Source organism: Cydia pomonella, chromosome 21, assembly GCF_033807575.1.
Source record: "Cydia pomonella isolate Wapato2018A chromosome 21, ilCydPomo1, whole genome shotgun sequence".
In the NCBI taxonomy this organism is placed as follows: domain Eukaryota; kingdom Metazoa; phylum Arthropoda; class Insecta; order Lepidoptera; family Tortricidae; genus Cydia; species Cydia pomonella.
The window spans coordinates 5,088,599-5,113,375 of record NC_084723.1 but is presented as its reverse complement, the minus strand read 5'-3'; the positions used below and the strand labels follow the sequence as shown (position 1 = coordinate 5,113,375).

General features: G+C 38.1%; 2 protein-coding genes across 8 annotated transcripts in view; both read right to left on the bottom strand.

Moving 5' to 3' along the window:
* Nucleotides 1-13,766: 13,766 nt before the first annotated feature.
* LOC133529625 (myrosinase 1-like) lies at nt 13,767-20,675 on the bottom strand. Of its 2 annotated transcripts, XM_061867379.1 has the most exons (8): nt 20,626-20,675; nt 19,352-19,476; nt 17,872-18,542; nt 17,330-17,529; nt 17,124-17,232; nt 16,589-16,801; nt 15,480-15,718; nt 13,767-14,398 (listed from the first exon to the last, which is right to left on the bottom strand). In XM_061867379.1, the coding sequence occupies exons 1-8, from the start codon at nt 20,649-20,651 to the stop codon at nt 14,227-14,229; spliced, it is 1,755 nt and encodes a 584-aa protein (XP_061723363.1). In that variant the 5' UTR covers nt 20,652-20,675; the 3' UTR covers nt 13,767-14,226. The 2 variants fall into 2 exon arrangements, with proteins under 2 accessions (XP_061723363.1, XP_061723364.1); XM_061867380.1 differs by lacking the exons at nt 16,589-16,801; nt 20,626-20,675 and having other exon boundaries at nt 19,352-19,541.
* A 3,763-nt stretch (nt 20,676-24,438) lies between these two features.
* The window catches only part of LOC133529677 (uncharacterized), a 40,236-nt gene continuing 39,897 nt past the window's right edge, over nt 24,439-24,777 (bottom strand). For all 6 annotated transcript variants that reach the window (XM_061867448.1, XM_061867450.1, XM_061867451.1 and 3 more), the window contains one exon: nt 24,439-24,542. In XM_061867448.1, coding sequence (XP_061723432.1) covers nt 24,495-24,542 — 48 coding nt within the window. In that variant the 3' untranslated portion in view covers nt 24,439-24,494. The remainder of the gene's footprint in view (nt 24,543-24,777) is intronic.

The window sequence follows — 24,777 nt, the reverse complement described above, 5'->3', positions numbered from 1 at the left end:
AGTGATGCTCGTCGACGAGATATCCCCAGCACTAGCAACTCCAACAGCCCTGAAGAAGCATTCTACGCGTTTTGCAAGATCTGTAAAAAGAAAGGCCACGATACTACAAAATGCTGGTCGAAAAATAAAAATAATACTAGCAAGAAAAAAAGAAAACCTAAGAACAGTTTCAGCAAACCTAAAAGCGAAACGAACCTCTACAGTTGCTACTTAATGAATGAAAAAACAAAAGCTAGTTGGATTCTAGACAGTGGTTGCACATCACACATGACATATTCGGACAAGCCCTTTACCAATATTAAAAATACTTCAAAAACATTAAGATTGGCGTCAAAAGACCAAACTGCAAAAATAAAAGGATCTGGGCCTGCTTTGATTGAAATTAAAGAAGGAAAAATTGCTTTAACTGATGCACTTTATGTACCAAGCCTGTGCGTTAACCTCCTATCTGTTGGAAAAATTACTGATAAGGGATTAACTGTTTTATTTACAAAGACAAAAGCAATAATTAAAGATCACAAGCGAAGAGTACAAATGCAAGCAATCAGAGACGATGATGGCCTATATTATTTGAAAACTAAAAACAATAATGTTGCTAGAGCCAACAATGCTGCAGAATCTGATGATAATGCTGATAATGATCGAAAACAAGATGAGTCTACAGATATCATGAAATGGCACTGCAAAATGGGACACATGAATGAAAAGGACCTGAAGTTAGCCTTAAAGAATGAAAGCCTGGTTGGATTAAATTTTGACAGTAATAGTTCTTTGGCAGAATGCGAAATATGCATACAAGGAAAACTGACCAGAACTCCCAGCAAGCCAAGTGATAAGAAAGTATCACGTACGACTCAACGTCTTGAAATCGTCCATAGTGACGTTTGCGGTCCGTTTAAACAGCCTTCGCTGAACGGCAATAAGTATATAGTAACTTTCATCGATGACTATAGTAGATATTGCCGAGTATATTTCATCAAAAACAAAAGCGAAGTGCTGCAGAAATTTGAAGAATATAAAGCAGAAGTCGAGAACTTCACAGGAAATAAAATAAAATGCCTACAGAGCGATAATGGTACAGAATACAGGAACCAAAAATTCGACTCATTTTTAAAGAGACATGGTATAGCAAGAAGGTTATCCGCTCCATATACTGCTCACCAGAACGGCATTGCCGAAAGAAAAAATAGAACTCTAATCGAAAAAGCGAGATGCATGATGTTGGAATCTAAAGCCCCCATGTGTCTATGGGCAGACGCAGTATATACAGCAAATTATTTGTCTAACCGGAGCATAAATCAAAGTATCGATAACCAAACACCATTTGAAAGATGGGTAGGAAGGAAACCCTGTGTACACCATCTATATATCTTTGGTGCTAAAGCCTTTGTCCTAAAGAAAGGAAAACGTGAGAGCAAATTTTCTCCTAAGGCATTACCTGGAATGTTCGCAGGCTATTCTGAAGTTTCCAAAGCGTTCAGAATCTATGTTCCGTCAAAGAAGCGAACAATAATATCCAAAGATGTTCGTATTCTCAACAAAATGTTCTACGAAAATGGGCAAGATTTTCCTTACCTCTCACCTAATCATGGACAAAACAAGTACGAGTTATTCTATGACTTCGAAAATTATGACCATACCACAGAAAATCCTGATGACCTGAATGAAAACGAACCATTTTACGAGACCGTTGAGATCGACGAGAACGGAGAAAATGTAAATGGATTAGACAACGAGGCAGATGATAATGTGGTATATCATGAAGCAGAACCAGAACCTGTTTCGGATGTCGATGCATCAATCCATGCACCAGAGGAAGTAGAAGTACGGAGGACATACGATCTTCGTGATAGATCGCGCATAGAAACGCCAAAAATATTAGAGGATTATGTTTTGGCAGCTATAAATATGGATAACGAAACAGAACCTCAAACATTTAAAGATGCTATGATAAGCAAAGATAAAGCCAAATGGTTAGAGGCCATGCAAAGTGAAATGCAGTCGCTGGATGAAATGCGAACTTGGGAACTAGTTGGTCCGCCCAAAAACCGCAAACCTCTTTCGTGCAAATGGGTCTACAAAATTAAAAACAATCCAGATGGCACTATTGAACGTTACAAGGCCAGGCTGGTGGTAAAAGGTTTCACGCAAAAACCAGGCATCGATTACCAAAAGACCTTTAGCCCAGTCGCCCGCCTCAGTACCATAAGAGCTGTTTTAGGGATGGCAGCTCAAGAAAACCTAGTTCTTCAACAATTTGATGTATCTACTGCATTCTTGAATGGTGATGTCAAAGAAGACATATTCATGAAGCAACCAGAAGGATTCACTGATGGTACAAATAAAGTTTGCAAACTTAAAAGAAGTTTGTACGGACTTAAACAGGCTCCACTATGCTGGAACGCTTGCATATCTGAATACCTTATAAACTCAGGTTTTACCCAAAGCAAGAAAGATCCCTGCCTGTACATGCGTGATAAAGTTTTAATTGCACTTTACGTAGATGACGGTTTAGTGGCTTCAGTCAATGAAAAATCTGGAAGGAAATTTATAGAAGAGTTAAAAAATAGATTTAAAATAACCACAAAACCGGCGTCTTACTTTTTGGGACTGGAGATTAACAAAACCAGAGAAGGTAATATCACGCTAAATCAAACTAAATACACGGAGAAGATACTCAATAAATTCGGAATGGATAACTGCAAAGCAATGCCAACCCCGGCAGTAAAAGTTAATAAAGACGACGAAGAGGATGATGATGTAGTTTTTCCTTATCGTCAAGCCGTAGGAGCTCTAGCGTACCTAATGGTCGCTACAAGGCCAGATATAAGCTATGCAGTTAGTGTTGCCTCAAGAAACCTGGAAAAACCTAGTAATATTGATGTAATGAGAGTCAAACGTATTTTTAGGTATCTCAAAGGTACAGTGAACAAAGGATTGGTATTTTCAAAAGGCCGGGACAAGAAGTTGATATGCTTCAGTGACGCTGATTTCGGTGGCGACTCGTCTACGGGCCACTCAACATCAGGGATGGTTTTCCTGTTCAACGGTCCCATAATGTGGAAAAGCCAGAAGCAGCCAACCGTTGCAATCTCGTCAACCGAATCAGAACTTGTGGCTTTAACTGAAACTGCGAGAGAAGCGTTATGGCTAAAAGAACTCCTGGAGGAATTGGCTGGATTCATTGAAAAAACCAACCATTTATGTGGATAATGAATCAACGATCAAGCTTTCCGAGAATCCGCCTTACGAGTTCCACAAGAGGACAAAACATATTAGAATTAAACACTTCTTTATTCGAGAGTGCTTACAGAATGGTGACTTCGTTTTGAAGCAAGTTTCCTCTGATCTTCAATTAGCGGACATGTTTACCAAACCATTGTTTGGACCGAGACTGACCATGCTAAGTCAAAGAATTGGACTTCAAGATTTGTCCAAATTCTAAAAAGTATTGTGGATGTGAAGATATGTAACCTCCTTTACATACCTACTTTTTACTTAGCTGATTTTTGGTAGTTGCCTAGCAAAGTTGTTTGACATGTCTCTCTGTTGTCTTGATAATATAAAAACAAACTTTATATGGTAGCAGAGCGAAAAAGAGAAATGTAAAATCTTCACGAAAACGGAAATACGAGAAAAAAAAGGGTATGTCAACTATACGTATTAAAGTGGGCTTAGAAGCCCTAGAAGGAACTGTAATGACCATATTTTTGTAACTATTGAATTTAAAATATCTTTTGGCACACGTCACGTGACCAAACTCGAAACGTCTTTGAAGATTCTGATGACGTCACAACTCTCGGATTGACACTGTTGACAGTTAGGCGATAAACAACAAATGACAAATGTCAGTTGACAGTTCGTATCTTCTACGTGTGTATGTAGTTATGTGTCAAACCGTAAACTGTGACGTCACACAATTTTCAAAGAGCGTTTTGGGCGCAAAAGCATCTATCAAAATATATTTTGTTAATTTAACATAATTAAATAAATAAATAATATAAATAAAAATGTTATTTATTCAGGTATCAACCCATTAAATTACAATAACGCAACAATACAATAAAATAAAATGTACAATTAAAATTAAGGCTAATTATATAGGTGCAGCGGAGAAACCTTGCTCATACAGTAGCAGGTTGTATACACTACTTATAAAGTTTGTTTTTATATTATCAAGTCAACAGAGAGACATGTCAAACAACTTTGCTAGGCAACTACCAAAGAACAGCTAAGTAAAAAAGTAGGTATGTAAAGGAGGTTACATATCTTCACATCCACAATACTTTTTAGAATTTGGACAAATCTTGAAGTCCAATTCTTTGACTTAGCATGGTCAGTCTCGGTCCAAACAATGGTTTGGTAAACATGTCCGCTAATTGAAGATCAGAGGAAACTTGCTTCAAAACGAAGTCACCATTCTGTAAGCACTCTCGAATAAAGAAGTGTTTAATTCTAATATGTTTTGTCCTCTTGTGGAACTCGTAAGGCGGATTCTCGGAAAGCTTGATCGTTGATTCATTATCCACATAAATGGTTGGTTTTTCAATGAATCCAGCCAATTCCTCCAGGAGTTCTTTTAGCCATAACGCTTCTCTCGCAGTTTCAGTTAAAGCCACAAGTTCTGATTCGGTTGACGAGATTGCAACGGTTGGCTGCTTCTGGCTTTTCCACATTATGGGACCGTTGAACAGGAAAAACATCCCTGATGTTGAGTGGCCCGTAGACGAGTCGCCACCGAAATCAGCGTCACTGAAGCATATCAACTTCTTGTCCCGGCCTTTTGAAAATACCAATCCTTTGTTCACTGTACCTTTGAGATACCTAAAAATACGTTTGACTCTCATTACATCAATATTACTAGGTTTTTCCAGGTTTCTTGAGGCAACACTAACTGCATAGCTTATATCTGGCCTTGTAGCGACCATTAGGTACGCTAGAGCTCCTACGGCTTGACGATAAGGAAAAACTACATCATCATCCTCTTCGTCGTCTTTATTAACTTTTACTGCCGGGGTTGGCATTGCTTTGCAGTTATCCATTCCGAATTTATTGAGTATCTTCTCCGTGTATTTAGTTTGATTTAGCGTGATATTACCTTCTCTGGTTTTGTTAATCTCCAGTCCCAAAAAGTAAGACGCCGGTTTTGTGGTTATTTTAAATCTATTTTTTAACTCTTCTATAAATTTCGTTCCAGATTTTTCATTGACTGAAGCCACTAAACCGTCTATAAAGTTTGTTTTTATATTATCAAGTCAACAGAGAGACATGTCAAACAACTTTGCTAGGCAACTACCAAAGAACAGCTAAGTAAAAAAGTAGGTATGTAAAGGAGGTTACATATCTTCACACTACTTTATATTTATATATTTATATTTATTTATATTTATTCACTTAAATACAATGCAAGTTTACAGTATGTCATTACACCAAAGCACTTACACGCTAAATTATTAATTATACATGAAGAAAAAATATGTCAGTGAGAGAAATAATACCAATAATACTGTTCGCCGATTCGCTCACTCTCCCGACAAACGACATTTTTTACGCATTATAGCGTAAAAGTCATCTACTCGGTTCTCAGTTAAAGCCGTTTTTAGTATAAAAGTTAAATTTTAGGGCAACTTTTAGTTAATATGGATCGTAATACAAGCGTTTCAAAAAATTGGAAACAACCCTATTATGACACTTTCCTTGAGAAATAGGGTGTTTATTTTGGGTGTTCGGCTCCTTGATTTACGTCAAAAATGTTGAAATTTCCTGTTAATCGTTTGAATCTAAGTATCACAAAAATACACAAATATAAAACGGATTTTGCGCAATTTAGACGAAAATTGCGTTTTTGTTTGATTATACATTGGATATGTAAGCTTATTTTGCAAGAAATTTTGGGAGTAGTGCCTTTTTGACAGGCGTACGATAATTTTTTCATCGGTACGATAATTTTGACAATCAAATACGATAATTCTCTTCCGCTTACCTGGCAACACTGCAGCTGTCATTTTTTATCTGTGGTTGTTTTAAGAATTTACACTCATTTCGATAACATAGTTTTCAAAGTTCAAACGACTCGCGTAAAGTTTTATTTACCACTTTATTAGTATTGTGTCAGAGCTATTCAAAAGTTTATTGTCTTAACTTTTTCCCTGTTATCACCTGAAAACATGGAATGGCTAACTGGAAGAAATATTGAACAATTTAATGGCACCAGTTATGGAACGTGGAAATTTCGTATAAAATCGCTTTTAGAAGAACTCCAAGTATTATTCGTAATAGAAGAGCCTTCGCCAGAACATCCAGACGCCGTGTGGGCTGCAAAAAATTCTGTTGCAAAGTGTACGATCGTAAATTTTTTAGGCGACGCATTTTTACATTTAGCCGAAGGTAGTGTTACCGCGAAGTCTATTATAGACAGCCTGGACAAGTTATATGAGAAGCGTAGCTTGCGCACGCAATTAACGTTACGACAACATTTATTCAACTTAAAATTGCAGCCTAACGTGAGCCTTTTACAGCATTTTACAACATTTGATACATTAATTGCGAAGTTGATATGTTCAGGCGCAAATTTGGACGAAATGGATAAAATTTGCCATCTATTAATGACGCTACCTATCTCTTACAAGGAAACTACTGCTACTATAGAACTTCTTGACGAAGATAAATTTAATCTAGCTTTTATAAAGACTGTCCTTTTAGATCATGAAGCTAAAATGGAAATTGATGCAATCAGAAAACTAAAAGAATCATCAAATCTTGTCCCGAACAATAAAAGACCAGCAAACAATTACGCTAACCGTCCCAGTAAAAGGAGAAAGCCTAATAATTATTATCAAAATACAAACATTCACTGGCAACCATTATATTCACAAATGTATTGTGATTATTGCGGTAGAAGAAATCACTATATTCAAAATTGCCGATTCTACAATAACCAAATGAATGGTGGTTACAACGTGCACCCAAACCACAGCCGCAGAGCTCCAGTTAATGGTTATAAAGGCCGTGACTTCTCATTCATGTTACCTCATTGTAAGTAGTTTGTATTTACCTATTCACTGCCTGTTGCGTAGTGCTATGCTCGATGCTTTGTACAGGAAAGTGACTACGAACGGAGAACCTGTTAAATCAGTTCCTGGCACTCAATTTGTTAACTGTTCCGTTAAACAATTTAGTCAGAATTTGTTGTTTGATGACACTAAATGACTAAAACACAAAAAAAACTTTGTTTAGTAAAAATACCAAACAAAGTTTTTTGTTGGGCTATAAGTGATTGGCATAGTTTTCTTTATGTGATGAATCACTTGGAGACAGTTAATGGTTTAGATATGCTTAGACTGCTTAGGGAATCAAAATGATGTATGGCTCATGTTACTTCTATTTTGGAACATTTTTAATCTTTTGTAATTTGGCCATCATCTACGGCACCTTCCAGAGCAGTGAATTTTTGTTTCAGTTTAGGTTTAGGCTTTTGTTATTATTAATAATTTGGTTTATTATCATTTTAGTTTAATTTTTGAGTTTGGATTTAATATTAAATTTTATAAGTGAATATAGTTCGTTTTTTAACATTAGAAACAATCTTGACATGTCTTTTTATTGAAATATATTGAGAAATGCTTTTTAAATACGAGTTTATTATTCATTACTTATGAAAGAGAAAGAATGTAAATAATCATATGTAATTTATTATTGTTACATATATGCTGTGACTTATTTTACAAAAATGTTTTTTAATAAATAGACGTGTCAATATTGCTTACCTTCTTTCTAATGCTAAAAAAGAAAGAACTATAAAATGTTGATGGAATAAATAAATGGGTTCATTTCTTTTGCAATAGGCTCTAAAATGTATAGTTAACACATAAACTTTATTTATTTTCAGTTGCTCGTAAAGGCAAGAAGCAGAAGAAAAACACTTCAACTAACAACGCACCTATTATAAACCTAACAATTAAACAAGAACCAGTATCAATAAAGCAAGAACCTGTAGAGATAAAGCAAGAACCTATAAAGATAAAACAAGAACCAGCTTGGGAAGAACACATATCAGTAGTTGTTAAGAAGGAACCCGAGGATCAACCAATGACAAATGTCACAGATACACCAAATGGATCCAGAACGAGTTCTTCAAAAAGGAGTCGCAGGAGGAGAAGGACAAGGGCTAGTATTATTGCAATGTGAGTGTGACTATATTGACAACATTTATTAACATTTGACAATCATTAGACAGGATATTAGGGGTCTAAATTAAATGACAGCTATTAATGGCACCTACATTGATGAACTCAAGCATAGAGAAATAAGAAGTACATAGAGTGCTCACTCCATACATCAGTTTTGGTACCAAAATACTTATTATTTTCGTAGTCGACATCTAGCACCGAGTAGCGGAATTATCAGTACTGCTACTTGACAATAGATGTTGCGACAAACGAAAAGTAATGCTCAACCATTTTCAGGTAAAATTATAACCAGAGTAACCGGAACTCTATTTTCAACGTCTACGCTTACTCTGGTTATAATATTAGCTGAAAATCATTGAGCATTAGACTTTTTGTTTGCCGCGACATCTATTGTTGAGTAGCAGTACTGAGAGTTCCGCTACTTGACGCTAGATGTAGACTACGAAAATAATAGTATTTTTGATATCAAGACCGTTGTATGGAGTGAGCACTCTTGGTCTTCTTAATTCTCTTTGACTCAAGTAATGATGCTACTGCCATACACTACATGCACACAAACAGTATTAGTCAAATCTAACCTTTAATAAAATGACATGAGGATTCAAGGCACGCGTCTTCATGAATGACACGATCTATAGCTTACACCGATCATAGTCACAGTCCACATCTGACTATAGACATGATTTGTTTCAACTCTTTGAACGCGTCCATGGGCTGCAGCCGCGCGTCATTTGACATCTATGGCAGTAAAAGGGTTCTTCTTTGTCAGGGGCTATGTAAGGCTCTACAGCCTATATATTACTGCAACCATTCCTCATCTATTGTGATCCCCACCTACTACAACTCTCGATCCAAACCTGCAACTTCAAACAGCTGCAGGATCTTCTTGATCTCGAGAGACCTTAACTTCTCCGGGCGTAATATGTGTCTGCCCAGGATTGAGTCACGAGTGCGCATTAGGCAAGGGCACTCTGCGAGGATGTGCAAAGGCGTCTCCTCTGCCTCCATGCCGAGTCTGCACCGCCCCATAGTGAGCATGTGCTTATTTAGGCCGCAGTGCCCAGTAAGCACCCTTACCAAGACGCGCAGTTGGTTCCTAGACAGCGCTAAGGCGTTCGAGGCCGCCTTTTTGCTGAAGGCCTTGATAAGCGCATTGGAATAATTCAAGCCTGTAGTTTCTCTCCAGAGCTGAATGGTTTTGTAGTGACAGTAGGTAAAAGGGTTAAACAAATCGAAATTAAAACTGTCTGTTACAGGCACATACAAGCGGACAACGCTGCTCAGGTATGTGGGAACCAGCAAGCTGCCACCAGCGTACAAAATTAAGAACGTACTTGGATAGTCCAGTGCACAATTTTAGACACTACTACAAATATGTGGCAGCCTTTCAATGATCTCGCATTTTATTTTATATGGCATTTTACTTACACGGTGATCTGCGGCTGTATTGCTTCATAATTGCAATGGATTAAGTTGAAGAAATGTATACATATTTATGAACTCCACTGTACCTAGATTTAATGCTGGTAGGAACCCCTTTTGATTCTATATTTGAAGAATTCTATTCGTTTTTACTAGGCTCTTAGTCGTAGCGGTACAGCCCCAAATTCAGTAAAATGCTGCAATTGGTGAAAGTATGAACATCGGTACGTACATACTCGTACGTGATCTTTATTATTTTTGTTCTAATTAAAAAAAAGTGACTGAAATGTATTGATGCGATATATTTTTAGAATCGGCTTAAAAAGCCCTTTCATTTAATATTCTGAACAAAAAGGTTTTCTTATAAAAAAAGATGACGTCATAACTCGTCTTCTTTTTTTTGGTTCTACGGATCAAATTGATTCAAATATTTCAAATGGCCTAAAGATCAATCATACCGATTTTCATGCTTTTAACACAATTTGCAGCTTTTTTTGGCGTACCCAGTCGCGTCCTATAGTGAGTCTTTTTTAGGTCCAACTTAAAAGAACTTGAGCCTCCATCAACAATTTTATAGTTTTTATTTAAATAAACAGTAAAGAACCTAGGCGTTATTGTAAGACTATCCTAACTCATATATTGTCAACCAAATATTTTGTAAAAAAAAGAGATTTCTCTGAAAGTAAGGACTTTGTCTACAAAAGACCAGAGTTTATAACGGTATATAAAAAGTTGTAACTTGTAAGCAGTGTTGGCCGAACGTTAATTAGAATTGAAAATATTGAAACATAACCATTACAAATTGAACCGTAACGGACCGTCCGTTCAGTTTACGGTTCAATTTGTAATGGTTAATTTTCAATTCTAATTAACGTTCGGCCAGTACTGGTTGTAAGGACCAGTGTTAAGCAGTGTACATACAGGATAACTTTCGCACGAGCTTATTAAAATGGCTATGAGCTATAAAAGGCCCTTTGCTCGTCGATCCCTATATGAAATTATTAACACGTCAGGACTAGACGTGTGCGCCGATCAAGAAATGATCGGCGACGGCGTTTGCCAGAAAATAGGAAATAGAGGTGGATTGTCAAAGAAAATTTTGTAGCTGCAGTAAATTTACTGCCAATTTGTAATGGTTAATTTTCAATTCTAAATAACGTTCGGCCAGTACTGGTTGTAAGGACCAGTGTTAAGCAGTGTACATACAGGATAACTTTCGCACGAGCTTATTAAAATGGCTATGAGCTATAAAAGGCCCTTTGCTCGTCGATCCCTATATGAAATTATTAACACGTCTGGACTAGACGTGTGCGCCGATCAAGAAATGATCGGCGACGGCGTTTGCCAAAAAATCGGAAATAGAGGTGGATTGTCAAAGAAAATTTTGTAGTTAAGTTTTCTTTGACAATCCACCTCTATATCAAATTCTCTTTGCTCCTACGGAGTACACAATTGTTCATTTCAAAAATAAGACAGATAATCCAGAGTTATAAAGTTTATTTTTATACAGAGTGTTAAAAAATGTGCCAAATGTTTTAGAAATATTGTGAGGTTAGTGCGTCAGTGCAATATGCCTCTTATGAAATAACATGTATGTGCCAACAAGATTTATACGAGAAGTGTTTTTTGTTTTAGTAGTTTTTACATATTTTAACGCGTTAATGGAATGTACGTATACAGGTCGTACAGTGTGGACAGTCCAAGCGAAGCGGACGAAGTGCTTATTTTGACGATATTTGTTGCTGACTGTACTACTCATAATACAAACTTTTATACTTAGGGCCTGGGGGCTTACCGCGAAAACTGAAATTCGCAAATTGCGGGGATCTTTCTCTTTTACTCTTACTAAGATGTAATTAGAGTGACAGAGAAAAATGCCCGCAATTGACGAACTTCGATTTTCCCGGTTTACAATGTCCAAGTATTGGATAGCTAATTAACAAATGAATTAACTGCCAGGTAAAACTTCCTGAAATAGCATTTTATCTACCAATTAAGCTTATTTGAAGATTGTGAAACGCCAACGATGACTTTATCCGTCAAATAAGTGGCAAGTCGCTTATTCCGCAGTTTTCTTGGATATTGTGAAACATGCCATTAATGTGAAACCTTTGTAGAAGACGTAATTTAAAACGTGATATTCTGAAACGGGTTGATAATTTCTGCCCGACTGATTATTTTAAGAAAGATATTTGATTTATGATTGATTATAATTTTTGATACTGATAACGATTTTTTTATTAACCTCCTACAGTCGCCATCAGATATATCGGAGTGGCCAAAGTGCTCGCAAATATCTGAACATGCCTATATTGTCAAGGAGTTAAAGTCGTGCGTGTTATATATCTGATGGCGACTGTACTAACTTGAATGATAAACAATAATGGTCCATTCGTATAAAACAAAATAAATTCAACCTTATTCCCTGCTACACTGATTTCAAATTCAACTGCTATTTTTTTCGTATGATTATGATCTCTAAACCACGCGTCTTTTTAGAATCAGGCACTGTATTTTATTTTCAAATCGATATTTTTATCGTGTAGTCTCTATCTGATAGAGTTAGACCAAACCATAGAGAAAAAAGTAACATAGAGTGCACACGCAATCGTCAGTACAGTGTCGCGACTGACGAAAATTGTATTGTTCAACAATTTATAATTAATATTACAAACAGGAGTTGAAAAAAATTTTTTTTTTATACTACGTCGGTGGCAAACAAGCATACGGCCTGCCTGATGGTAAGCAGTCTCCGTAGCCTATGTACACCTGCAACTCCAGAGGAGTTACATGCGCGTTGCCGACCCTAACCCCACCCCCCTCGTTGAGCTCTGGCAACCTTACTCACCGGCAGGAACACAACACTATGAGTAGGGTCAAGTGTTATTTGGCTGCGGTTTTCTGTAAGGTGGAGGTACTTCCCCAGTTGGGCTCTGCTCTAGATCTGGAATGACATCTGCTGTGCTGTGCCCTACCACACAAGGCGAGATAGACATAGAAAAGATGACATTCACATTGCCCATACCTCTCTTTTGGACGTAGTTTAAGGACATACCCGGGTCCAAAATAGAAGTAAGAAGGGTTGAAAATAGAGTTCCGGTTATAATATTAGCTGAAAATTGTTGAGCATTTCACTTTTCGTTCGTCGCAACATCTGTTGTCAAGTAGCAGTACTGATAATTCCGCTACTCGATGCTAGATGTCGACTACGAAAATAATAAGCGTTGTTTAGTAACAAACCTGATGTATGGAGTGAGCACTCCATGTTACTTGTTTGTCTATCACCAAACTAAGTTAGCAGCGACTTTGATAGCCCAAACGGTGTAAGTACCTATTCTGTAAAATATAAGCGCAATTCACCGTATGTCCTCAAAGTCCTCCACTGTGTTACAAAAAAGTATGGTATTTTCGGATTTCGGACTCAACTGAAAGTTACATATTTTTTAATACTGTTGCTCAAAAAGCGCTACTTTACGTAGCTGCTTAGCGTGCGGAAAGTTGGATTTCGCGAACTAGTGTTTTTTTCTTTTCCACTTGTTCCAATTCATGACTGTTTCCTATAAAATTGATGAGTGTTTCCTATAAAAGTCGTAATCAACATAAAAACCTAATGTTAATGTAAAAATAATAAATATAAGCATATTTAATATTTTATTACTTACCGCTTCATCATTATAACACGTTTATTTTTTAATATTAAATATTGAATAACCGTTCTTAATAAGTTTTCTGAATGGAACGGAATAGCGCCTGTCGCGTTTTTTCTTACTGCAAGAATGTTTTAAGTTTCCAAAGGCAACATTGGACATTGGATATTGTTTTCATAAAATTTAAGTATAATATGTTATGTTTACAATTGTTTCTGTGTTATAGAACATGCATAAAACAGTACTTGTTTTTCTTATTTTTTCGCAACTGTATTAAAATACGTCGTTCGATACGCGTGCGGAAATGTCATTCTTCACTCGTCCCGAGTTTTGCCACTCGCGTACGGCTCGTGGCAAGATATCTCGGTGCTCGTGAATTATTGACATACTTTCCGCACTAGCATCGAAATGTACTATTTCTCGGGACAAGTTATGATTTCGTATTTACCCCGTCCAAATATGTGCTTAAAACTATTCCGTTTCAAAATAAGAGGGTGGAAAAAAACAATTTAAACTTTCACAATTTATTTTGTCATAACCAAAGAGAATTTGAAATAAACATGGCTTGTCAAAGAAAACTTTGTAGCCACAGTAAATTTTCTGCCATCTTTCGACACATGATTAAAACTTTTAGAATGCCATTTGACTTTGATCCTTATTCTTTCACTGATATGTGTTCAATTAGTTAAATATGACAGAGGTATGACGGCATCGATTCGAGCGATGATGGCGCCACAACCTTTAGCCGATGGCCCGTAAGATGGCGCTTTGCGGATTTAAGACATATCAGTGAAATAATAAGGATCAAAGTCAAATGCCGTTCTGAAAGTTTTAATCATGAGTCGAAAGATGCCAGTAAATTTACTGTGGCTACAAAGTTTTCGTTGACAATCTACCTCTATTTAAAATGTTCTTTGATCTTAATCACAATTTTAACAAGCTTTAAAATCGGGTACTATTTATTTAGGTCATGTCTCCTGGCTGGTGGTGAGCGGCGCTATCTCCGGCAGCTTGTCGGGCTCGTAGTTGGGGTCCAGGGACCGCGCCTTGATGATCTCCTTGTAGATGAAGGCAGACTTCCGAGGGGTCCTGGTGCGGTCGTTGCTCTGGAAGTCTACCTCGTACAAGCCGAATTTTTCTCTGCAATTAATTAATAATTAATGTCAATAAAATTGGTAAGCAGGAAGGCCAGACGGGAACAATTTTTCGCCACTCTGATTAAATTGTCTCATCAAATCGGGTAGTGTGGACGCAAACGCTAATTTGGCTCGTCGATTTCGACCGCCGATTATGACCGATATTACCTGCCGATAAATGGAGTTGCAGCGCAAGAATACCAATTTGTGACGCTATTATTCACGTTTGGAAGTACATTTTTTTAAATCAGAGCGTATACATATTTAAGCACACCTGAGTGCATAGGGTATCAAAACTTATTTGTTTATAAGTACATAGTGTACATACACACCGGTGAAAAAACAGACAGTTGTAAGATATTAAAGATAGGTATGTTAGAAAACATTCCCCTGTAAACGTAAAAAAAATTGAGAATATACTTTTCTGATGCGAATATGTATGTATGCAGTAAGCAATTTGTTATAAAATATCATGTTTTTCAAATCAATACACGGACACACATAAGTGAAAAACCTTATAGCTGTAATGTCTGTCAGCATTTTAGCGTCCAGAAGCATGTTGAGGTTATCTCCTGTCCTGTGTTACCTACATATACTTACTTATCAAAACAAGATCTACTCACTTGTATCCATAAGACTCCAAGCAGTGTAGCCCTGTACGTCACAGCCATCTTCTATAGCATCCAGAAGCATATTGAGGTATGACTTGTGATACAGATAGGTATCTACTTATCAAAATTAATAAGATCCACTTACCTGTATCCATGTTTCCACTCAAATTTATCCATAAGGCTCCAAGCAGTATATCCCTGTATGTCACAGCCTTCGTCTGTGGCGTCCAGAAGCAGTTTGAGGTAGCTCCTATGGTACAGCCTTGTGTCGTCCAGTAAAGAAATAAAAAAAAAAATAAGTGCCACTCACTTGTATCCATGTTTCCACTCAAAGTTATCCATAAGGCTCCAAGCAGTATATCTCTGTATATCACAGCCTTCGTCTGTGGCGTCTATAAGCATGTGGAGGTAATTCCTATGGTACAGCCTTTTGTCGTCCAGTAAAGAAGTTTCCAAAAAATAAGATCCACTCACTTGTATCCATGTTTCCATTCAAAGTTATCCATAAGGCTCCAAGCAGTATATCCCTGTATGTCACAACCTTCGTCTATGGCGTCCAGAAGCATGTTGAGGTAACTCCTGTGGTACTGTATTCTTGTATCGTCCAGTAGCCCACGGCCCGTCGACCAGCCGTTTTCAGTTATCACCACTGTTGGGTTGTCGTATTGGTTTTTTATGTCGATAAGCAATTTATAGAAGCCCCAGGGAACCATCTGAAAGGAGACATAAGTGTTGTATTAAAATATAATTTTCCTGCTCGTATAATTGTCCTTCAAACTCTCCATACATTCAGATTCCGAATAATTGTCACCCTATTGACTATAGCGAAAAATTTACTAAATTTGATATTTATCAGCTGTCAACCGTAGTGGTGGGCAAAGTACGGCCCGCGGGCGCTCTCCGGTCCGCGAAAGGATTTTACCTGGCCCGCCTCCGTCCTTCGAAATAATGAGTATAATCTCGCGAAATAATAAAATCCATTTTTGCTGCAATTCTGCATGGCCCTCGTCTGCTTTCTGGCCCCCCATGGTGAAAGTTTGCCCACCACTGGACTAACGCCTCCCAGATCCACCAGGATGGCGCTATGTCATGTCGTAATTAGAGGTGAGACGTACTAGGCAAAACGAGTACTGAGTCTTGCGAGTATGCGTCCACGAAAAAAATAGATCCAAAAACCTGTTCCACGAGTAGGTATTTCCGAGTAGGTATAGCACTCAATTGACTACGCCAATTAAGAACGATGACCTCGGGGAGGAGGACTTACCTTCGCCTGCTTCAATGCAGGACGTCGCTGAGCAATTACGCTTCGTGCGGAGTTCGAAGCCGTGCGCGATGACGTTGCGGGCCTGCGGCGCGAGATGGCGGAGCTGTGCGATATGGTGGAGGGTCACTCGAGCCGTATAACGGTCGTCAAGGAGAGGCTCAAGCGTTTGGAGGAGCGCCCGGCAGCCACCACTGACAGCGAGCTGGTGGCTAACGTGGATTAAAAATTGAACTACATATGTGGCCGCGACCAGGATCTGCTCTTAAATTACCTAGAAATCACAGCGATACCCGAAGTTCAAAGCGAGAACTTGACTCACCTTGTGTGCTTGGTTGCTCGCAAACTCGGAGTCTGCCTTGAGGAGCGCGACATAGTTTTTTCCGAGCGTGTGAGTGCGCAACGTCAGCCGCCGGCCGCTGCCGAGGCTGGGAGTTCGCCGGGTGATGCTGCAGGGGCCTCTAGGGTGGCAAGGGCTCGCCCGCGCGCGCTCGTCGTCAGGATGGCCCGCGAGCTGCTGCGAGCATGGCAAAACCTGTTCCAAAAACCTATCCTAGTAAATACGTCTCACCTTTAGTCGTCATATTTAGTGTGTGTATGACGACATGGCACAGTGGCAGTAAAAAAAATCTGTCCCATGTCTGAAGTTGAAACAATACCTGGAATATCGACACCATTTTACATTTCTCAATTATCTTAATCCAGTAAACAACGAACCAGACGAACTAGACTGCGCTTGCGTCCACGACTGATCCTTCAAAAGCACCGCGCCCATGTCTTCCATATACGACGGCGTAGCATACATGCCGCCAAGCGACGCTTCTCTGAAAGAGCTTTTAGTTACTTCAATAACAAACCTGTAACCAACTAGACTGCGCTTGCGTCCACGACTGATCCTTCACAAGCGCCACGCCCATGTCATCCATATAAGACGGTGAGGCATACATGCCGTCAAGTGACGCGTCTCTGAAAGTAAAATTCATACTCTAAATATAACGCGTTACTGTTTTCCTATCTATATTCGTGGCAAAGACGTTATAGTGTATTGTTAGCGTTTATTTACCTATACGCCATCTTGGTCGTGTATGAATTAACCCCGAAGAAGTCCGAAGAGCCGCGAATGTAGGCCACCTCTTTGGTCGAGAGCTCCGGAAGGCGGGACCGTGCGAAGCCCTGCTCGGCGCTCTTGTAGGCCACGTTGTGCTTGAGCTCTTGCGGATAGTCGCCGTCTTTTGAGAAGATTGGGTGCGCGTATTGGCCCCACTGGAATTTTAAAGGGTTATATGACGTAGGTAGTGGTAGCGTCTGAGGTCCAGATCTGGACGTCATCATGTCAAATAGAAAACATCTAACTACGAGCAGTTTGCCTTACAAACTGCTAATATGTACTTAACTCTCAAAGTTGTGGAGTTCTCTTAAGCTACCCTTTGAGTGACTTGATTATTCTCATGAGTCATTACGGAGTCCTAATATTCCAAGTTTAATTCTACGAGCAGCATATATCTCGAAGTTGGATTTATCCTAGCTAAATAATTACTTATATTCGACTGTGTCGTACTTATTAAAGCCAACAGCCACTACTAATTGAGTAAAATGGTTACTTACGTCGAACTGCCTAGCATCAAACGCTGCCTGATCATCATCCAAAGTATCCGTATTCGGCTCATACCACGTGCAGCTTATAGAAATACCAATGGTGCCATTCTGCAACTTTCTGTACGTATCGTCATACAAATGATACACTTTCGCATGCGCTAACAATACATTCTTCGAGCAGATATACTCCCCAACTCCAGTAGCGTTCAGAAATGGCGCTTTGCCATCGCTGCCGTACCCTTCGTAGCAAATCTGCTTAGGTTCGTTAATAGTTATCCACCTTTTGACCCTGTCTCCGAACTTACTAAAAAGAACTTTCGCGTAATCGTGAAACCAAGTCACAATAAGGGGGTTCGTCCATCCACCAAGCTGTTGCAAGTTTTCAGGAAGATCCCAATGGTACATGGTCACTAAAGGTTCTATGCCATTCTCAAGCAATTTATTGATAATGTTGTTATAGTAATTGATGCCATGTTGGTTGATTTTGGATGGGAATCCGTTGGGTAGAATTCTAGTCCAGGATATGGAGAATCGGTAGAAATCTAATCCAAGTTCTTTAGCCATTTCGACGTCTCGATTGTAGTGGTGGTAGGAATCAGCGGCGATGTCTCCAGTGCTTTGATCTTCAATAGGGGATGGATCCATGTGTGTCGCTACATCCCATATTGATACGCCTTTGCCTGGTGTACAGAAAAACGGTGTGATCATGTTAAATACCTAGACTACGCAGGTTATTGTAGGGGAGCCCTTGAGGGGATTTTTGGAGTTACTCCAGCTATTCAGATTAACATAAGGTTGTATCCTGTTGAGTAGCTCCACCATATATGAGTCCTTAACAAAGCCGCGCATCCAGTCAGAATAAAAAAGCCCATACATGAAAATCAAATGGATTTAGTTGATGTGCAATATTTTGATTTCAAAAAATTAAAATTGTTTGCGCTGCATGTCATTTCTGAAAACCCCTCTATTTCATAAAACAATAATTCGACAAGAATTTTGGAAATAATCTTAAAATATCTACTATCTATACTAGCTGTTTCACATTATCGTCAGATTTTAGGTTTTACACAAGTGGGACATTAATCTGAACCATCTGTATAACATGGAAAAGAGAAGCAGATTAGGTAATGATTTTCGCTTTTTCGATAGGAAATATGTAATAACATTCGATTTTGTACCGTAACAGAGGGCCTACCGCGAACCACATTCGACGTTCCCTGTCACACTTTCGTACAAATTTACAAGTTCGACAGAGAGACAACACGTCGAACGTGGTACGCGGTAGGTCTTCAGGGCAGTGCAGGCCGACAACGTGCAAATTGCTTACGCTCCATAGCGATCGAAACGCAACTGTCACTGTCGCATGTGGAAGAGTGATACAAATAGAAAGAAACAAAGCTTTTCGTTGTCGAAGCGATAGGGATTGTCACCTTGGCTAGGCCGGTTGGTGGTTGGCTCTCCGGGTGTGAAAGAGGTTCACATGACTTACCGTCTTCATCCCAAGCGCCTTCGACTTGGTAGGCCGCTGTAGCAGCCCCAAATTGGAAGCCTGCCGGAAATTTCCGAATTTCGCCCTTGGCAGACACATGTTGGCTCCAGGAGATTAAAAGAAGACTGAAAAACACGGACATATGATATTTCTCAGTTAAGTTTTTAAACGACATATTATAATTATCATACATGTACCTAGTCAACTACTTTTTAAAGGCGATCTTCACATTGCCCGCTCCAGTGTGCAAGCGGGGATAAATTATTATAGATGTATGGTGATTGGTGCTATTTCGCTCACACCGAATTCGCATCAGTGTGATAACCGTGTAAATGGACCGTTGTTATTATTGAGGTTTTCTCGAGCGGCTACAGTATGGGATTCTTCAAAAAGGATCTGTACAAAGTTTTTAATGTTGATGTGTCTTGGTGACTACGGGCGGTCACCGAGAGGGAGGGGAGTAAAACTGCCCTGCTTATCGCAAGAGCAGTACTTGCATGAACAGAATTAAAAAAAAAATGGGTCACGTAGTATGGGTTCCCTAGCCGACGCCAACATCCGAAGTTACGCTCTCATTTTCAAACAACATTCTGAAATATAATAATACATATAATTTGACATGTACATTCAAGTAACATAATGTATCTATCGTACTAGTTTTCGTTGTTCGAATTTGTAAGTTTTTTTTTTGTGAGAGTAGTTTTTTTATGCCTAGTTGCATATAATTTAAGCACGTCGTTTTAAAATGAGAGCTTAACTTGGACGTGTGGATTTTTGGCGGCGGGTTCATGTGACTTTCATATGTGGAGACACTGGAGACATGTGAGGGAATTTTCAGAAAGTCAAAACTTCTTTAGCGACGCTGTGCACTTTTTGTGATGGGGAAAAAATGTTAAACTCGCGACAGGTCACGTGACCGACAGATTGAAAATTCGTTAGACGGACACGTGACCTGATCGAAAAACTGTTACAATGCCATTGAATTCTAATAGTGATAATTAAAGCAATTCGTGCAAAATTATTCCCTAACCATACCAAAATATCAAAAATGCACAACGTTAATATTCAAGTTTCCACTTCTGCCGGCACTCCCAGAGTGCAACTATTTCTACTCAGAATCACGAGCTCTATCGAATGAAGCAATTATAAGTGTCCCACTTTTGGCTGTCAGTTTTGTAACGTTGTACGGACCGTTACAAAACTGACTAATACCTACATGTTTTTTTTTTCTGAAAACCCCCGTGAATCTAATCCAGATAATAAAATATACTCACCAGATGAGAGCAGCCGAGCCGCTCATCTTGGCCGCCGTATTACGCGATACTATCACTTACACTACAGATGTTATCATATCTTGACGTGAGGAGCGATTCTACAATCTTTGCGTGCAATTATTTCTTCGTTTTTTTTATATGTATAGATTGGCAGGCGTTTGACCACGATCTCACCTGATGGTAAGTGATGATGCGATCTACGGTTGAGCATACTTACCTATGAGATACTTATTTTTCCTAGCCTTGAAGAGACCTAGATTGTACAAATGCGGAAACACAGACGCGGGCAGGGCATTCCACTCCTTCTCCACTCCTTCGTTACGCTCGGATTATTCTTATTTTTCTGATTGAATCGGAATTTATATCGAGCCAGTTGTCGCGATTTAAGCGCCAGCAATTCGTATTCATATGGGGTAAACCGTCTATTACTGGCCACCCTCCAATTATTGGCCACCTTATATATTATTAAAATGGCTGAAATAAGAATTATATTTATTTATTTACACAATTCAAGTAAACTAAATAACTATCGTTCTGATGATTAACTTAGATTGTGTGATTATTAAACAGAATCCATGTTAGTATAAGGTGGCCAGTAATATACGGTTTACCCTGTACAGTCTGTTTGTTTTTCTAAGACCAAGTACGCCATAGTAAATGTATGGCGAACTTGATCATAGAAATCGGACAGGCTATACAATACAACATAATATAATAATTTGAGTTGCCGGTGTACATAGGCTGCGGAGACGGCTTACCAGCAGGCGGGCCGTTTGCGACCGACGTAAAAATTTAGAAGTGGAAAAATTACTGTCAGTGAGACTTGAACTCACGACCACTAGGTCACTAGCCCAGGCTCACCACCACTAGATCAGTATCTAGCTCAGTTTTTTCCAGTTTAAAATTTATTCTAAGCTTAATAGAGTTAGACCAAGATAAATCTGCAACGATTTTGATAGCCCAGGCGGTGGAAGTGTTATTTTAAACGTCAAACCTCTATGAAATTATGACGTATAAATAAATAACACTTGCTTTACGTGTCCTATCGAAATCGTTGCAAACTTATCTTGGTCTAACTCTAGCATCATTGGCAGACGTATCTGCTTGATTCTAAATTAATTTTATAATATACCATTTTCTGCTTTTTTTATTATTATAAAAATGTTCGCCATTATCTGTTACTGATGTGTAATTTTCTGGTACAAATGGCACAACAACCCCAAAATGGCGAAAAAAGTTTTAGCTCTTCCATAAAAAAAAACATTTTTTTTCGTGATTTTGGTGTTGGTCCCACAGTAAAAGTTGCTCAGTATGACCCACAAATTCACTTTGGTTACCACCACCAAGGTTACCTATCTTAACTTTGAAATATGTTTATTTGCCCGATGTTTCATTTGCCGAATCTTCATTTGACCTATTTTTATATCTAGCGAACTAACATTACAATGATAATTAGCATTTATCTTATGTTTACTATTAAGATTATCTAAAGTTTGCATGACCTACGGTTCACTACTATTACAATCGTTACCAATGCTCTATATTCCGTGCACATGCGTAAATAACTATTACATTGAACTAAAAATAATCGAAATATTTATATTGTTAGCTGTTTATTATTTTTATTGTTAGATTGTTCTGTATCAATCCTTGCTACTTGATATAATTTGAAGTTTAATATAATATAAATAATATAATAATTTTTACAGTATGTATTTCTTGAGGGTACTTTCAATTAACAATTTAGGTAAGTGTCGTTATTTATGGAATGGGGAGTTAAACATCAGAATGGAATATGTACAACAAATCCATTTAAAATCAAATCTTACCTAATTGTTTATCGTAAAATAATATGAAAAAAAAAACGTACGTGGAAAGTCAAATGCCCTAGAGCAGAAACGTATCATATTCTGCGCACTTCATAGACAAACAATGACCCACTTTCAGAGTTTGAGAAATGAAAAAGTAATTTTACCATCCTATTTATATGGTTCATATTCATGAAACAGCTGATTCGGAGATAACGGGTTATATTATCTCCAAAAAAAATTACCTGCATGTGGGCGAATGAGCAGTTATATTAATTCTCGAATTAGGTGTTACACAAAATTTAACCTTATCTAATACGTCAACATGGTTGCTTTTTAAACGACATTGACATTTCGGACGCGTAACGAAGACGACAGCTGAGGGGCTACCGCGAAAACCGAAATTCGCAAATTGTGGGTATCTTTCTCTTTGAGTCCAATGAAGGCGTAATTAGAGAGACAGAGACAGATGCAGGCAGTTATAGCCCTGACCACTCTATGTAAATGAAATATTGCCTTTTGTTTAACAGAATTAGGGTTTTAGCACTTTTAGCCAAAGAGTAAAGAGTATGTACTATATAGGTAGTTTTAGCCGAAAAAAACATCTCAGAAAATTGGCCTGTCAGATTAGTGGCCCAATATATAAGCAAATTGTGTTACTTTGAATATAAATCAATGTGCATTATTCGTTTTCAGAATAACCCAAAACTGTATTTATGGTTATCCTTCGGTCAGGTGTTTTTAAAAACATTCTCATTCTGTTATTACATAATACTTATTGTTCCCTTCATATTTAAACACAACTAATGACTAAAGGCTTATACAGCCCAGTAGGATTGATTGTTTTAACCTCTTATCTATACCGGGTATTTCCTGTATTCCTGTAACAGGAGCAATAAATTAAACTGTAGGCTGTATTCCTCAAACTCATCAACATTTGTTCAGCAACTTTTAAAAATAATTTATGTTTTAATTTTTATTACACATTGAAGTTAATTCTAAGAGGCAATGTATTGAGAATTTTGTTACTTTTAAAGCGTGACAAGCAACGTCAAACACACGTCAGCGTACATTGAAAATAATATTAAATTTGTATGTAAAAGATAAAATCTAAAGATTTCATAATTTTTAATAGTTGTTAGTCAAAAGTTATATCGTTTTAGGAGTACAATATATGGTTTAATTATTTACGTGTTACAGGAAAACACCCGGTATATGTTATGGATCCTGACCGAAATTTTAGAGTCAGACCAAGACAAATCTACAACGATTTGGATAAAACACGCAGTGCAAGTGTTATTTGAAACGTCAAACTTCTGGTCTAACTCTAGTCATCTTCTTTTTATTTCGAGAACGATTCTTTTCTAAATAAATAAATAAATATAAGTCACAGCAAATATGTAACGATATAAATCATATACGACTATTTACATTCTTTTGCTTTTATAAATAATATTAAACGAAATTTTAAATAGCGTATTTAATTATTTTCAATAAAAAACACGTCAAACTTGTTTACCTGTTTCTAATACTAAAACACGAACTAAGGTATGCAGTGCAACCGTGGTTTGAACTCACGATTTTGACCACCACATCAAGAGAAATGTATGCTCGAATAGATGGTGATATTTATTGGTGTTATAGCTCTGGCTATAGGTACTCGAGTAGATGGCGACACCGTTAAAATATATTTAACACATATCAGTGAAATAACATGGGATGGGTCAAATGGCCATATGTCATTCTAAGAATGATTGCCCTGTATCGAAAGATAGCAGTAAATTTAGTTGACTACAACATTTACTTACTACGTCTCTATACTCAATTCTCTTTGCACATCACGGCCTTTGCCGGGGCCGCTTTCCTCCACTTCGCGCGATCCTGGGCGTCCTCTCATGTGAGCCCTTTTGCGCTCATATCTGCTTTCACGATATCGAGCTATCGCTTTTTCACATATTAAAGTCAATTCTCTTTGCACATATGAAAGGTTAATAAAAAAAAAAGATTCTTTTACTAGGTACTTTAATCAATGACACAAAACTTCCACATTTCATAAATAAATCAATAGCTGCTAGAAAAAATACTGGGCGTCCACATATTCGAGTTTGTCTGAAAAAAAAAGAGTAAGGTGAATGTGGGGAACACCGGCATATAAGATTGATTGCTGGGAATACCGTCATGGGGCAAGATCTCTGGGCTATAGCCGCGAAAAACGAAGTTCGTCAATTGCAGGCATTTGTCTCTGTCACTCTAATTACATCTTAGTGAAAGTAAAAGAGTAAGATCCCCGCAATTTGCGAATTTCGGTTTTCGCGGCTGGCCCCCGGTTTTGAGTTCGTTTTGT

Excerpts from the sequence above, each read along its gene's own strand:
- LOC133529625 (XM_061867379.1), bottom strand. The coding sequence starts at position 20,651 with ATGAGCGGCTCGGCTGCTCTCATCTG. Across the intron at positions 19,477-20,625 it reads GGCTCGGCTGCTCTCATCTG|TCTTCTTTTAATCTCCTGGA; the intron begins GTGAGTATATTT and ends CGTGTTTTTCAG. Across the intron at positions 16,802-17,123 it reads CGCAGTCTAGTTGGTTACAG|GTTTTGCCATGCTCGCAGCA; the intron begins GTTTGTTATTGA and ends TTTTTGGAACAG.